Source organism: Mirounga angustirostris, unplaced genomic scaffold (assembly GCF_029215605.1).
Source record: "Mirounga angustirostris isolate CCGP_5_RB_7025 unplaced genomic scaffold, mMirAng1.0.hap1 SCAF_1, whole genome shotgun sequence".
Classification (NCBI taxonomy): Eukaryota; Metazoa; Chordata; class Mammalia; order Carnivora; family Phocidae; genus Mirounga; species Mirounga angustirostris.
In genome coordinates, this window is record NW_026991709.1 from 150,790,195 (window position 1) to 150,804,197 (window position 14,003).

General features: G+C 42.5%; 1 protein-coding gene across 3 annotated transcripts in view; it reads right to left on the reverse strand.

Moving 5' to 3' along the window:
• The window catches only part of STAC (SH3 and cysteine rich domain), a 158,738-nt gene that overhangs the window by 13,809 nt on the left and 130,926 nt on the right, over positions 1-14,003 (reverse strand). For all 3 annotated transcript variants that reach the window (XM_045904071.3, XM_045904073.3, XM_045904070.3), the window contains 2 exons: positions 4,164-4,215; positions 3,728-3,865 (listed from right to left, as the gene is read on the reverse strand). In XM_045904071.3, coding sequence (XP_045760027.1) covers positions 3,728-3,865; positions 4,164-4,215 — 190 coding nt within the window. The remainder of the gene's footprint in view (positions 1-3,727; positions 3,866-4,163; positions 4,216-14,003) is intronic.

Below are 14,003 nucleotides of genomic sequence, written 5' to 3' on the forward strand. Positions count from 1 at the left end.
AGAGTTGCAGATATCATACTGGCTATTTTCTGATGCTTACTAGGTAATTTCAGGTGGCATTGGCCATTGCAGATGAATCTGGAACTCACTCTGAATGATGCTGGTAGCATGGGGACCTTGCTAAGCATTGGTGATGGCCAGGCACTGTGCTGGCATTTTACACAGGGGATCATGTTTAACCCTCACCCCATGTCAAGAGGGAGGTGCTACTGTGCCGATTTTACAGATAAAAATGTTGACATTCAGGGATTACTTTGCCAAAATCACACAGGATATGGATCCATTTCTGTAGGACATTAGAATCTGTGTTCTTGCTACTATGTTATACTCTCCTCATTTTGACCAACATGTTTTGAAATTTTACGCCTAAAAGGTTTAGTAGGACACTAAAGTGGAGCCAAATTTTAAAATATTTTTCTCAATAGTAGATCTTTAAAATGTACATTTTCTTTCAAGTGGCTGACATTTTTCCAAAATTGGTTGCCACGTTGATGCCAAAGATTGAAAATAGAGAATTTGTGTAGGGCTAGAGACCTCAGTGCCTTTTGTTGATCCATATGTAACTGGACATAAAAATGCCTTCAGTTGTCACAGGACTACTACAGGATTTAAAAGTGAGAGAATGGAAGTGAAAGTCATTCTCAAACTTTAGCTTTGATCCTGGGGAATTTATAAAGAGAGAGATTCTCTGCTTTTTCCCTGAGAAGTTCTGCTTCTGCAGGTCTGGGATGGAGTCCAGTTTTCAACAAGCTCCCAGGTGATTATGATTCAGGTGGTCCAAACCACACTCTCAGAAATATCAGGGCTTATGGAACTTTTCTAAAGGATTATGGGCAGATCCATCTGGTTCCTGGTTTAGGCTGAAATACTGTGTTGTGTCTTGAACATGTCTAATTGAAGAGGTTGGATTGTTTGCCTCTCCCCTACCCACCCCCATCCTGGAAGATGGCAGTTCAACCATGAGAGTGGAAAAGGCAGGTGTGAGCCCATTCACAGAAAAGACAATTTTGGGGACTACAGCCAAGGAATTGGTAAGAGTCACTGAGTGGATGTTCTGCTTCTAGAAATTGATCAAGTTGAGCAAATTTTAATTTGCCTCTGATTTCACTGACTTGTATATTAATAACATAAAACAATGTTTAGTTTCAAGTGGGGAAGCACAAGATTATTCTGAGGGAAAAAATCAAACATGCTAGCAAAATTATTTAATAACACTTTGCCAATAAAGATGGGTATCATTCTTGAATTTATTTCATTCAAAAGACCTTCCAAGTTTTTGGAACAGGGAAGATATAGTTGAGTACATTTGGAGAAGCACTGGCATGGGAAAAGTGCCTGTTTGCTGTGTGGGGTATGTGTGTGGCATTAAAGATGGGGTCTCCATCTGATGAGAATCCATTGCCTGGATTCAAGGATGACCCACTAATAGAAGCAAGAATTTATTCCCAAAGGGCTCTCTGGTCCTCAGATACTTGCCTTTATAACATTTGCCTTCCCTGGGAGCCAACCTATGCAAATGATGCTATACTGCTCAAAGCTGGTTCCACATTGTCCAGGGCACATGGCTCAGTGGAAAGCACTGGCTTGGAGTTTGCAGACCTATGTTTAAGTTCCAGCCTCAGGGCACCAGGGTGGCTCAGTAGGTTAAGTGTCTGCCTTCGGCTCAGGACATGATCCCAGGGTGCTGGGATTGAGCCCCATGTCGGGCTCCCCGCTCAGCGGGGAGCCTGCTTCTTTGTCTCCTCCCTGCTCGTTCTCTTTCTCTCTCTCTCTAATAAATAAAATCTTAAAAAAAAAAAAGGAAGTTCCAGCCTGGATACTTACCAGGTTTTTGCCCCCTTGAGTAAGGCATATAACCTCTATGAGCCTTTGTTTCATCATTTATAAAATATAAATAGTGAAGAATTAATCAATAAAATTCTTAGGGCATGTGTGGGATCTCACGTAAAATGTCATAGGTATATATACTTTATAAATACATATGTATGACATAAATAGTAAGTAATAATGATGATACTTTTAATAATTATCACTGTGGCAATATCTAGGACTGTATTAATTTGTTCTTCTCTGTGAATCAGGGGCTAGATACAAAGAATTTTCTTTTAAATAGCCATAAAGAAAAGGTAAATCATTATTCTTTGGGGGTGTACTTGTTAGTTTGAAGATGATCAAGTATTTGGCACTCCATGTGGCATATAAAATTGTTGACCAGTTAGGTAAACCAGTTCTTAAAGGTTATAAATCAAATATAAAGTAATGTAAATATAAAGTAATATAAAGTCTTATGGGACTTAGAAACTGTCTTTGTAGGCAATTACAAAAATGACATTTAAGATGTGTTTTGGGCAATGCTATTGAACAAGGATAGTATTAAAATTATTATCATTTTTTAAAGATTTATCTGAGGATCAGAGGGAGAAGCAGACTCTCTGCTGAGCAGGGAGCCCGATGTGGGCTCTTTTCCAGGACTCTGAGATCATGACCTGAGCCGAAGGCAGAAGCTTAACCGATTGAGCCACCCAGGCACCCTGGGATAGTATTAAAATTATTAATATGTTTTTCATTTTGTACCTCTTTGTAGGGTGAACCTCACCATTTCCAACCAGAGGCATTAATTGCCTTAGGAAGTATTAGAATTATCATACCAAAAGTGGAGACAGAAAGAAAGTCAAGGCTTTGGCTTCCAAAATTGGAAATCAGAGTTAATTGTGAGACTTTATTAGGAGACAGAAGAAATTTCTAATGTCTGATTTCTCATATCATCCCCAAATACACCAAGAGCAAACGTGGAGGTCTTAGAGTATTATTATACTTTATAGTGAGGATATAGGATCTGACATGAGGAAGCTGGAGTCAGAGAAGAAGGGGCAGTAGGAAGCCCTCTCTCTGCTGAAAGAAGGCAAAGAGAGGCAGAGTTAAGACAAAGAGCGGACCGCGTGTCTTGTCCTTTTGTGTCTTTCAATATTCCAGGAGTGAGATGAGGGAGCAAGAAGCACGGAGCTTGAAGACATACATGTGCAAGGGGTTCATACCTCACTTCTCAGGAAATTGACAGTGTCATTTATTTGCCGTTGCATGCTGAACCTCACATTCAACATGGCACTAGAGCAAGATGGCGCCAGACACCTCTAGATTAGATGTACGGAGACATCTGGGCACTGGTGTGAGACAGTCTCTGGTTACTTATGTCCTGACTATGTTTTATGCAGCAATGTGAAGGTGTCTTAGATTCCAGTGAAAAGGCAGAAGCTTAGAGTCTGGACAAGGAGACCTTACTTAGAAGGGCCTTTGTGACTGGAGGCAAATGCAATGAACTGTGGAATCCTCAGCAAGTAACAACAAAGTATTCCCAAGAAACTATGAAAAATTAACCACGCATTGGTGGAAAACAGCACAGAGCCCAAACTGGAGTAGGTATCCACATCAGAGACCAGCGGTCCTCAGAGAAAAGGACCAGGACCAGATAGATGTCCTTACCCTGCTGCTATAACTTTATGTACATTTCCTCTTGTGAACAGATACCACCAAAGGAGCTTCCTAACATTCTGGCTTTGCAGGTTTAGATTCTACTACACTACATAATACCACCAGAGTATTATCTTTTCTCAAAGTGAACACTTTGAATATGACCCCATTCATTCAGATTTATGTGTATTGTTATATTTGTTAGTGACTATTTCTCTGTTTTGGTCGTACCTGGTATGTGCTTGCATGCTTTACTCACCTGATTCTCTTTCAGTGTCATCTGCCCCTGTTCTTTACACCCAAGGAAGGTCCTAACACATCTAAAAATCTTCTCGTTTTGTTGTACTCTCTGAACAAAGTTGGCCGGAAAGAAGCCAATCCTGTCTTGAATTTTCCCCTGAAAGGAAAAAAGAGGCATGCATCCACAATTGTAGCATTTGTTGTAATTACAGTTACCCATGGATTCTTTTTTTTTTTTTTTAAAGATTTTATTTATTTGAGAGAGTGAGAATGAGAGAGAGTACATGAGAGGGGGGAGGGTCAGAGGGAGAAGCAGGCTCCTCGCTGAGCAGGGAGCCCAATGCGGGACTCGATCCCGGGACTCCAGGATCATGACCTGAGCCGAAGGCAGTTGCTTAACCAACTGAGCCACCCAGGCGCCCTCTTTTTTTTTTTAAAGAAAGAGAAATACTTACTTTCCACCAGTCTTCATTGGTGTCTTCTAGAAGAGTAATCATGTCTCCTGGCCTATAATGAAGAATGAACGGGTTAAGTGGGGAAGGTGGGGAGAGGGGGAGGGAAAAAGATGACACTTCAGAGTCACAAGTAATAGTTTTTCATGTATACAAATAATCCTAAAATAAATAGAAGTAAAATAAACATGACTTTTTCTCAGTTCTTCCCACCCATGAAAATAGTTTTGTTATACATTCAAAACAAGTATTATTTCTGTGCTGTATTTTAAAAAATAATACTAGCTTTATTTTTTGAAAGTTTTTCTTTATTTTGAGAGAGAGAGAAAGAGAGAGTGAGCGTAGGGGAAGAGGCAGACCCAGAGGAAAAGAGAGAATCTCAAGCAGACTCCACGCTGAGCACAGAGCCTGACTCGGGGCTCAATCCCATAACCATGAGATCATGACCTCAGCTGAAATCAAGAGTCAGGTGCTTAACTGATTGAGCCACATAGTTGCCTCAGTATTAGCTTTATTTTTACATATAGAGAAGGGTTCTTTATTATTTCTGGAAGCTTCCTATTCATATTTGCCACTTTCTGTTATGGATGTCATATTATAATAGATCTGGCTGAGGATATTATTATGTTTTTAAAACAATATTTCTTTCCTTTATTGAATTCTTTGTTTCCTCTAGAATTTGTTGGCCTCCTCTTTATCGCTTCTCCTTTTTGTCAAGGAATTTTCTTCAACATCTGTATTTCTTGGTTGTTTCTTTACATTAATGGCTGAACACAGAGGTAGATGGGTATGGACAGCTGGGCGAGCTTCTCTGCTATTACATGCATCTGTTTCTGCACTGTGTCTCTCTCCCAAATACAAGGACTACTTTCAGGCTCTGCTTAAGAGAGCAGGGTGTGTCGATTGGGGCATCTCATTTTTAGATGCTTGAAAATGTAGCAGGCAAGCAGCCTGGAGTCTCCTACCATACTCCAATGGCTAAAACAGGGCAGGGCTCTCTCTTAACCTTGGTGAGGGAGAGGTCAGTTGATTCTCCTGTTAAATACAGCTGCCTTTTCCTTCCCTCCCCCTGCTCTCTAGATGGTCTGTGGTCTAGAGTTATTGAAACACAGTTCTTTGTCTTTCTCAGACTTCTGTGCTTACATAGGAGCCCTCCCTTAGGCATGGGTTCCCTTTCTTCTGAGTTTAGGTGTTCCTTTGATTCTGGAGTCAAACACCGTTGCTGCCTATTGTTCATTATAAGCAGTAATGTGGTGTCATGAATACAGCTGGGAGTCTGTATCAGTCATATATTGCCATGATAATGCTGTGTAACAGACAGCCACAAAACAATGGCTCACTCACATGCCTGGGTGTTGGCTGGCTATTGGCTGGGATGACTGGGGAGACTTCGCCCTATTTCCTGTTTCTCATACCCCAGAAGGCTAATTTGCACATTCATGGCAATGCCAGAATTTTAAGAGCAGCAAATGGAAACATGCAAAACACATAAGGCCTCCAAGGCCAGGCTCGAAATCATACATTGTCACTTCTGCCTCATTTTATTGGGCAAAGCATGTCATGAGGCTGGTCAGACTCAAGGGTTGGGACAGGGGCTCCACTTCTGTGGTGACAGGAACTGTGAGGTCCCATGGCAAAGGGCAGTACAGGAAAGGGTGAAGAATTTGGGTCATTAATGCAATCAAGCCACTAGAGACACCCTCATGTTCTTCAATGAATTTGCTATAAGTTCAGTGTCTCCTTGAATGTGCCCCTATTTGCTGTAGTTTGCCAGGAACTTCTCACAATTTTGGGGTCTCGGATACTATTATTTCTTGTTTTCTAGTACTGTTATAGAGGTATTCTTAAAAAAATATATTTTCTGATATTTTAAGGGATTGGAGCAAGAGAGGAAGTAGATCCGTGGGCTCATTTTGCCATTCTGAGTCAATCTCTTCTGCTGTCATTTTCAATTCTCAGTTAATATCTATCTTTGTAGGGGATTCCAAATAGAACAGGCTTGTTGCACCTGAAGCATTAAACACGAGTGGCATTTTGGTATTTCAAGTCACAGTTCCGTGCTGATGCCACAGAAGGCAAGATGGCTGAAAATCACTCTTTTCCCAGGTGAGCAGCAAAGATGAAAGCTGATGTAGAACAATCTTTCTAGCTCCAGCAGATTTTACTTAACTTAATAACCTGAAGAAACCGTGTGTTAGCGTCAAGTCCAATGACTTTGCTGATGGCTTGGAAGAAGCGGGAAGTAAGGAATAAAGCTGGAGGTGGGGGGGGCGCCCCTTTTCCTAAGAGTGAAAAAGGATGCTGCCTGGATCCAACCGCTGGTTTTACGGTCTAGATAGAGACTCACTCTTTACCATGGCCAAAGGTCAAAGAGTGGCTGTCCCTGAGCATATGGCCCATGGTAACTAAACCACATATAAGAATAAGGCACTCACTGGAACACAAGCTAAAATTTTATAAGCAATACCAGACACCCTCTTGACAGTGTGATGGGGATTGTCTTATCCTATAAAAGAACATTGCCAGGACTAGAAAATTGCTTAGTGAGGGAGGAGAGTTACGTTCAACTATTTATTCCTTTTTGTTTGTTTGTTTACCAACTCACTCAACAAATATCCCAGATTGCCGATTCTGGGTATTCTTTGGAGAATAACATCTTCACTGGAGTTAATGTTCTAGTGAGAAAAATGGACACAAATAAGCAAATATATAACACAATGTTTAACAAGGTTATAAATAATAAGAAGAAGGTAATCTGTATCTCTGATAAATATATAATCACAAATTATCATAAGGACTATGAAGAGAATAGATGGGATGCAGTTATAAAGCATAAGGGTAGACGACTGATATTAGCCAACTACTCTAATCATCTGGTGGAGACAGCTAATGTCTCTTTTTCACTGCAGGCAAGATCTTGCCCCAGGCAACACTTGAATCCAAGACAGCAACGCTCTGACATCTTGGTCAGCAAACCCGTGGCCCGTGGGGTTCGTCCTGCCCCCTGCCCCTGCCCCGCATCACCCACCAGTCTCGGCACTGTTCCATAGCACCTGCATTCATGGGGCCCAGGCCTGTGCATCTGAGTGGGGAAGCAAGATAAAACCACTCTGGGTAATGTCATGTTTTTAATTTAATTAATTTTCAAAGATTTTATTTATTTATTTGACAGAGAGAGACACAGCAAGAGAAGGAACACAAGCAGGGGGAGTGGCAGAGGGAGAAGCAGACTCCCTGCCGAGCAGGGAGCCCGATGGGGAACTCGATCCCAGGACCCCGGGATCATGATCTAAGCCGAAGGCAGACGATTAGCCGACTGAGCCACCCAGGCACCCCTTTAATTTATTTTTTAAGAGGTGTCTTGACTCAGTTTTGAAACTCTAGCTAGAGGCCAGTCAGTTCCCCTTAAGCAACTGGTTAAGTCAACACCTCAACCACTTCCCCTAGGACTCTCATAGTCCAGGACATGATACACCAGCCCCAGCCCTACCTGTTTTTGGGGCCAGGTTCCAGACAATGAGCAACAGCCCTTATGCCCTGGAACCTGCGAAATTATTCAAATTCGCTAATCCACAGGGAGCCTGGGAAACCAGCTAACCCCGGCTGCTGGCCATACGTAAGCTGCCCCTACAGCCTGAGGGCGTTCTTCCCCTGACTCCCAGCTGCAAGCCTGGGTGGCCCTGGGTGGCTGCCCTCCACTATCAACTGTAAGTTCTCTACTCAATCGGTTCTCAACTTCGTTTTCTTCTCCCAGCCATGGTGTTGGTGCACTATGTCCTGCCATCAAAGAACTAACTGCAAACATTCTGCTCACTCGCTCCACATAGGGAGAGCCTGTCCATCATTCCTGGAGGAATGGAGGCCTAATACCTAAAAATCCTCCTTCCCCCATTTGGTCCTAGGATGGACACTGGCATGCCAGGGCATGACTCTTTGCCTTCAACCATTTCATGCTTCTGTGGCCCACCAGGCCCCTCTCCATGGAACAGTTCTTTCTCATTTTGGGGTCTCACACCCCAAAGTACTGCTCTGGTCTAACAGTTCCTCTCTTTCTTTCAGGAGACCTTATGTTCCTGATCCATAATGTGCAGATTTTATAATTTAACTCTATTTCCAAATTCCTGGCGATGAACTTGTCAGGCCCCCAAATATTTAAAAAAAGATTCCCTTTGCTTAATTCAATCAGAGCATCCTAAGTTCAGGTAAGCATTTTGCTGTACTTTACCCAAGAATGATACATGTACACAACATAATGTACATCATAAACAGTAAAGGGATCAGTTTCCTCTTTGGCGCAGACTGATCAGAGCACCGCAGCTGGCCTTTTCTTTTGGTTTGCTCAGTAACATTGGTCTTGGATCCAGAGGATGATTTTCGGGTTGGTTATATAACGATTTTTGGAAAGTCTTGACATGATGAGGGAACTATGTGCTACCATCAAGAGCAGGAATAGAGTAAGAACAGCTAACTGATGAATCACCACTCAACAGCGAGGGGACAACGTTGATCCATGAGTGTGTGTGTCTGTGTCCGTGGGTGGGAACTGGATGGCTGCTCTCTGGTTCCTTTTCAGCAGTCCTCTGCCTCCCTCATTTCTCAGTTTTGCATTTGGACATAGGAACCTCTCTCTCTCACCACAAGGGAGACTGGTTTTGGGGACTTAGAGGGCACAGTATCACTGAGCATATGGCTGATGCTAGCTGGGCCCAGCCAGCTTCAGGGAGCTCTTCTGCAAGGTGTTATGGCCATGGTTTGGTCTTCTAGGGGTGGGCTTTTGGAGGGTGGAGGGGGAGTTGTCCTGAGACCCTGCCCAGTCTCTCCATTCCCCATGGGGACCACAGATTCCTAGGAGTGCAGACACCGACACCTTCCTGATGAGGTCACTGCATTTGAGAAGCCCCTTCTCCACTGTCTCAGACAACCTGAGACTTTAGACTGGCCCTCCACTGTGAGGCAGAGGGACAAGGAAGGATGTTCTGGGCCCTTTTTGTTTTCACAATGTTTGGGATATACTGAATATTCTGGAAAGCAAGTGACATTTGTCTTTCTTTATTCCTCCATCTCTGCCTATTGAGCCAAAGGAAATTATAGGACACCTGAGTATTTTTTGAATGCTTGTGACATGGTAGGTTTTGGGTGTGTGTTGAGTGTACAAAACGAGAAGAGTTTTCTAAGCATCGGTTTTCCTATCTGTAAGGTGAGGAAAATAATAGTATCTAGCTAATCAATATTTTTGAGGATTAGGTGAGGTAATACTTCTACAGCACATTTAGATAAGCCCAGAACAGATGGTGGCTGGTATTGTTGTTAAGACATAATTACTGCCCTCAAGATGCCGGTTCTTTTTTTTTTTTTTTTTTCTAAATAGTTAAGAGATTTTATTCTAGTAAGATGCTGGTACTCTTTTCTTTCTTCTTTTTGAAAGATTTTATTTATTTATTTGAGAGAGAGAGAAAGTGAGAGTATGAGCTAGGTGAGGGGCAGAGGGAGAAGCAGACTCTCTGCTCAGCACGGAGCTAGATGTGGGGCTTGATCCTGGGACTCCAGAATCATGACCTGAGCCAAAGGCAGATGCTTAACTGACTGAGCCACCTAGGTGCTCCGATGCTGGTACCCTTAAAGGGGAAAGACATAGAAGCTGGTAATTTACACCAAGGCTCTTCCTGAATGAGAAGAAACATGCTGATGGGGGGGGAGGGGACAAACAAGTGTGGAATTGACCGCCCCCCCCCCAAATCCCAACATATATGCTTCATTGAGACTCAGCTACCTCAATGAGATTTATATAATTCCATACTATACATAGCAAATACTTAATAAACTATATTTATTTTGCATAGTTGCTGTGTGGATTGGATGAGAATGCATATGTGGAAGGCTTTCGCCCTGACTGATATACATTAAGGGCTCGAAAGTTCTAATTTCTTCCTGAAAGTGTAATTTTTTTTCACTTGGAAATGAGAAGATTAGTGATTATTGCCTTTCAAATGGGTGTTCCCTTAGGATTTTGGCAGGGATGGTTGGTTCATGAGATCATCTTTGGCTTCTCAAGGGGCTTCAGTGTGATTCAGAGCTTTGGTGAAAAAGCTTTTCTCTCTTTATATCTGCCCCTCCCTCTTGCCCTCCACCCCAGGTAGTGATGGGAAAGGTGCGGCAAGGGCTGGGGGCTGGAGCTCCAGCCGCTGATTGCAACGGAGGTGTTGGAATAGTGGAGGAGGCCAGCCAACTAGTCTGGAAAGGTATAGCAGGGTTACTGAATGAAGCAGGCATGGCCAGCTACATCTGCACACAAGTAAGAAGGTTCGGAGAGACTTCACCAGTTACAGGCAGGATGTGAATCCACTACTAACACCACTAAATCAAGCTGCCTCTTACACCACCCAAGCCCTATGAAACTCATCAGAACTGCCCATTTGACTCTGCCAAGTATTTTTCAGATATCTTTAGTATTTCTTACCCTTTTTTATTCATTAGGAACAACACCAACAAAAAATCAACCAAACAAACAAAAACAACAACAAAACCCAAAGGACCAACCAACCAAAACCAAACAAAGGAACAAAAACCAAATCCGTCTTAGGGCAACCAGAGTCACTCAGCCAGAAGAGATGTCCTGGAAAAACCATGTCAGGGGAACATAAAAAGGAGCCAAACTGCTCCATTAACTTCAGATCGATTGCTTAATTTTTCGCTAGACCCGCTTCTCAATTTCCATAGTCCTGGTCCAGAGCCTTTTACAGTCTGAGCACACGGGTAGGTAACGAGGAACTTCTGAATCCACAGTTTGATTTTGTCTTAATCCTGGCATCCGTGAGACTGTCTGCGCTTCCCCAAGTCTGGGGAGTGGCTCAGAGAAAAAGCATTCAGCTAAAGGGCCATTTGGATGGGATTTGGTAAATGTTCCTGAACTGTCCCGGATCATGCTCTCCAGAACCTAATTGGAAGAGGCATCTGAGCGAGAGGATTGCTGCTGAGCACATTAGCGGCATTCAGGAGGGTCTGGGCTTCCTGACATAGTGCAGCCTCAGAACATAATATGCATCAGAGACTTTCCTCAAATAGCCTTAATTGCATTTTGATGTCCTGGTGACTGTGAAGATTATTTTTAAATCAAATTGGTGCATTAGAATTACATTTGGTTTTAATTAAGTTGATGCATTTGCCAAGCAGTAATGCACTTAGAGAATGGAAACGAGACACCGAGGGAGTCTTATTCTGTCTTACTCTGTCTCAAGGGCTCTCCTTTTCTTATTTTATGAAGGATTTATAAAGCCTCACAGAGTGAAGGACACAGCCACACAAGTGGCTGGCCGAAACCTTGATACGGACCGGAGTACCGAACGTGACCAAGCATCAGGAAACCTGCCTTGTGGTCCTGGGTCTGTCACTGGCCCATTGTGTATCTTCAGATGTCACAGCTGTTCTGAAGTCTGGCAGATACTCAGAAGCCAGGGGAACACTTAGCCATTCAGATCTTCAAGTGGGATCTGACCGTCTAGGCCTGGGGGGAGCCCAGGAATCTCTATTTTAATAATATTCTCCAGGAGGTTCTTAGGGCTGGTGACAAGTGGTTTAACAATCCCAGCCATAGTTTTATCCTCTATCAAATACGAATTTCTTGGGTGACTTCACAGATTTGTGAAAAGAACTCAAGGAGATGTCAGGAAAAATTGGGAAAATTGTGAAAGACTTTGAAACAGGTACAAATATTACAGATCTGGGTGTCTAGCTCATCTTTCCTGCCATCTCCCTCTTTCATTGTCTTTGGGCTATTTTACATATTTTCTACAACTTGTAGAAAACTGGTGATGATGCAAATGACTCTCGTCCCTAGAAATGCAAGTGAACTGTGTCTGGTGGGATGTAACCAGTTGTTGCCCTTGAGGACTGACCAGTTTGGCACGCATTTGTAAATTCATGTCAGCGCTCCTGATTGCCTACGTATGTGTGATGTCTGAATTCTCCTTTGTACCAGATGGGACATTATGCTAGTTCTCTCATTAATTAATGAGTCAAATAAAAATTTTGACATGTGTTCATTTTATATTTGTATAGACTCATGATTTTACCTCAATTTTAAAAAAAATTATTAGTGAACTAGAGTGACTTTTCATGAACACATTCTATAGATCACAAGCTTCCTGATCTTAAAAACAAGACTTAACAATCCCAATAAACTCCTAAGAAGGGATATGAATGGCCAACACGGGATAAATTAATACATTGTCTCAATCTGCTGATTAGAAGGAATTGTATACACAAACAGTGAATCATGGAACACTACATCAAAAACTAATGATCTAATGTATGGTGATTAACATAACAATAAAAAAGAAGGAATTGTCAACCTCGTTAGAGAGCACATCCACACAGTCAATGCAAGATGAAAAGTGTGGGGTAAGAAAAAGACCAGTGGACCGGAAGTATGCCTCCCTGGGTTCCAGCCTGAGCCTCTACTTTCTACCTGACAGTTCTTGGCCCTGGTTCTCCCACCTGGCCCCCCAAAAGGTAAAGAACTATAAACTGTCTCATTGGAATATGAACTAAAACAGCTAGGTGTCCATTCACTTAGTTCTACTGAAGTTGAAGATAGTCTTTCCAGAATGAGGACTGGAATGCATGTAGTTATGAAAACATGCTCCCACCCAGGCAGTGAATTTGCACCACCTCTTTGTAATGGGGTTGATATTTGCCCCCCATTTCCTACCTCTTAAAGTCATTCTCATGTTCTGCCATTGAACCCATTCTTCCTTATCCTTTCCTTACTGGAAAGGGAGAATGACTGCCCACTAACCAAGCTGCACAGGCATCTGGGTCCCCTCTTGCTGGGAGACTTGGCTTGGTTGTGATGCTACCTCCTTGCAAAGCCCTTCCTGGCCTCCCACGGCTGCTTTGATGTCTCCTTGAGGTGCTGTGGCGACATCCTGAATTACCTCCCCACCCAAAAGACCTCACACTGAAGCGTGCTTTCTTGTCTACTCTTCTGCGCCCCCCCACCCCCTTAGCCCAAGGACCACTTCAGCTCTTTGTGGGCAGGGCCTGCGAACTGTTCACTAAGTCGATGCTCATTCACCATGTGGTGAGTGGTGAAGAGATTCAAATCCTGAGAACAGCCACATAAGGGTTAAAATCAGTTTTAACTAGATTTCAAGTGGTGCTTTGAAAAAAATCAGAAAGAGATGAATTCAGGCCATCCCATCTCCAGAGGTTCTCGTGAATATTAGCTAATGAGATGAATGGTTGCCTGGTTTCTTTCAGACTTAACCATGGAAAAATCCGAGACTCGCTGATTCCAAGAAAGAGGCTGGCGATTCAAGAATCTAAATACTTATTTGGGATTACAAAAGAAAATACAGTTTTCTTTTAAGCCCACCCTCCCCCGCCCCATTTAGATGTTCGGACACACACTGAAGTGGAAATTAATTTGTATCTTAGAATTTAATAATATTGGAAAAGCAGTTCCCTCTTTCCCTCTCCTGGCTCCTAAGCATTTTCCTTTTTTCCTTTTTCTTTCCCCCTTATGAAACATGGCCATTATCATATAAATTTGTTTGGGGAGAACTAATAAAAATGAAAATGACTTAGATGTGGGAAGCCAAAATGGATTCTTTGGAATAGGCATTATATGGTCACTAGAATATGCATCTGAACCCATCAGTCTTTTATTTACTCCCCATCCTTTATTTCAGAGTCCCTAAGATGTTTTAGGGGTTTGTGTTTACTTGGAGTTATTTACATCTGCTGCTTATATCCATGATATACTGGCACGGCGAAGCCATAAAAATTAGTCTTATTGATTTTTATTTTTACTTTCTAAAAAGTTTTTTATTTGAGAGAGAGCGA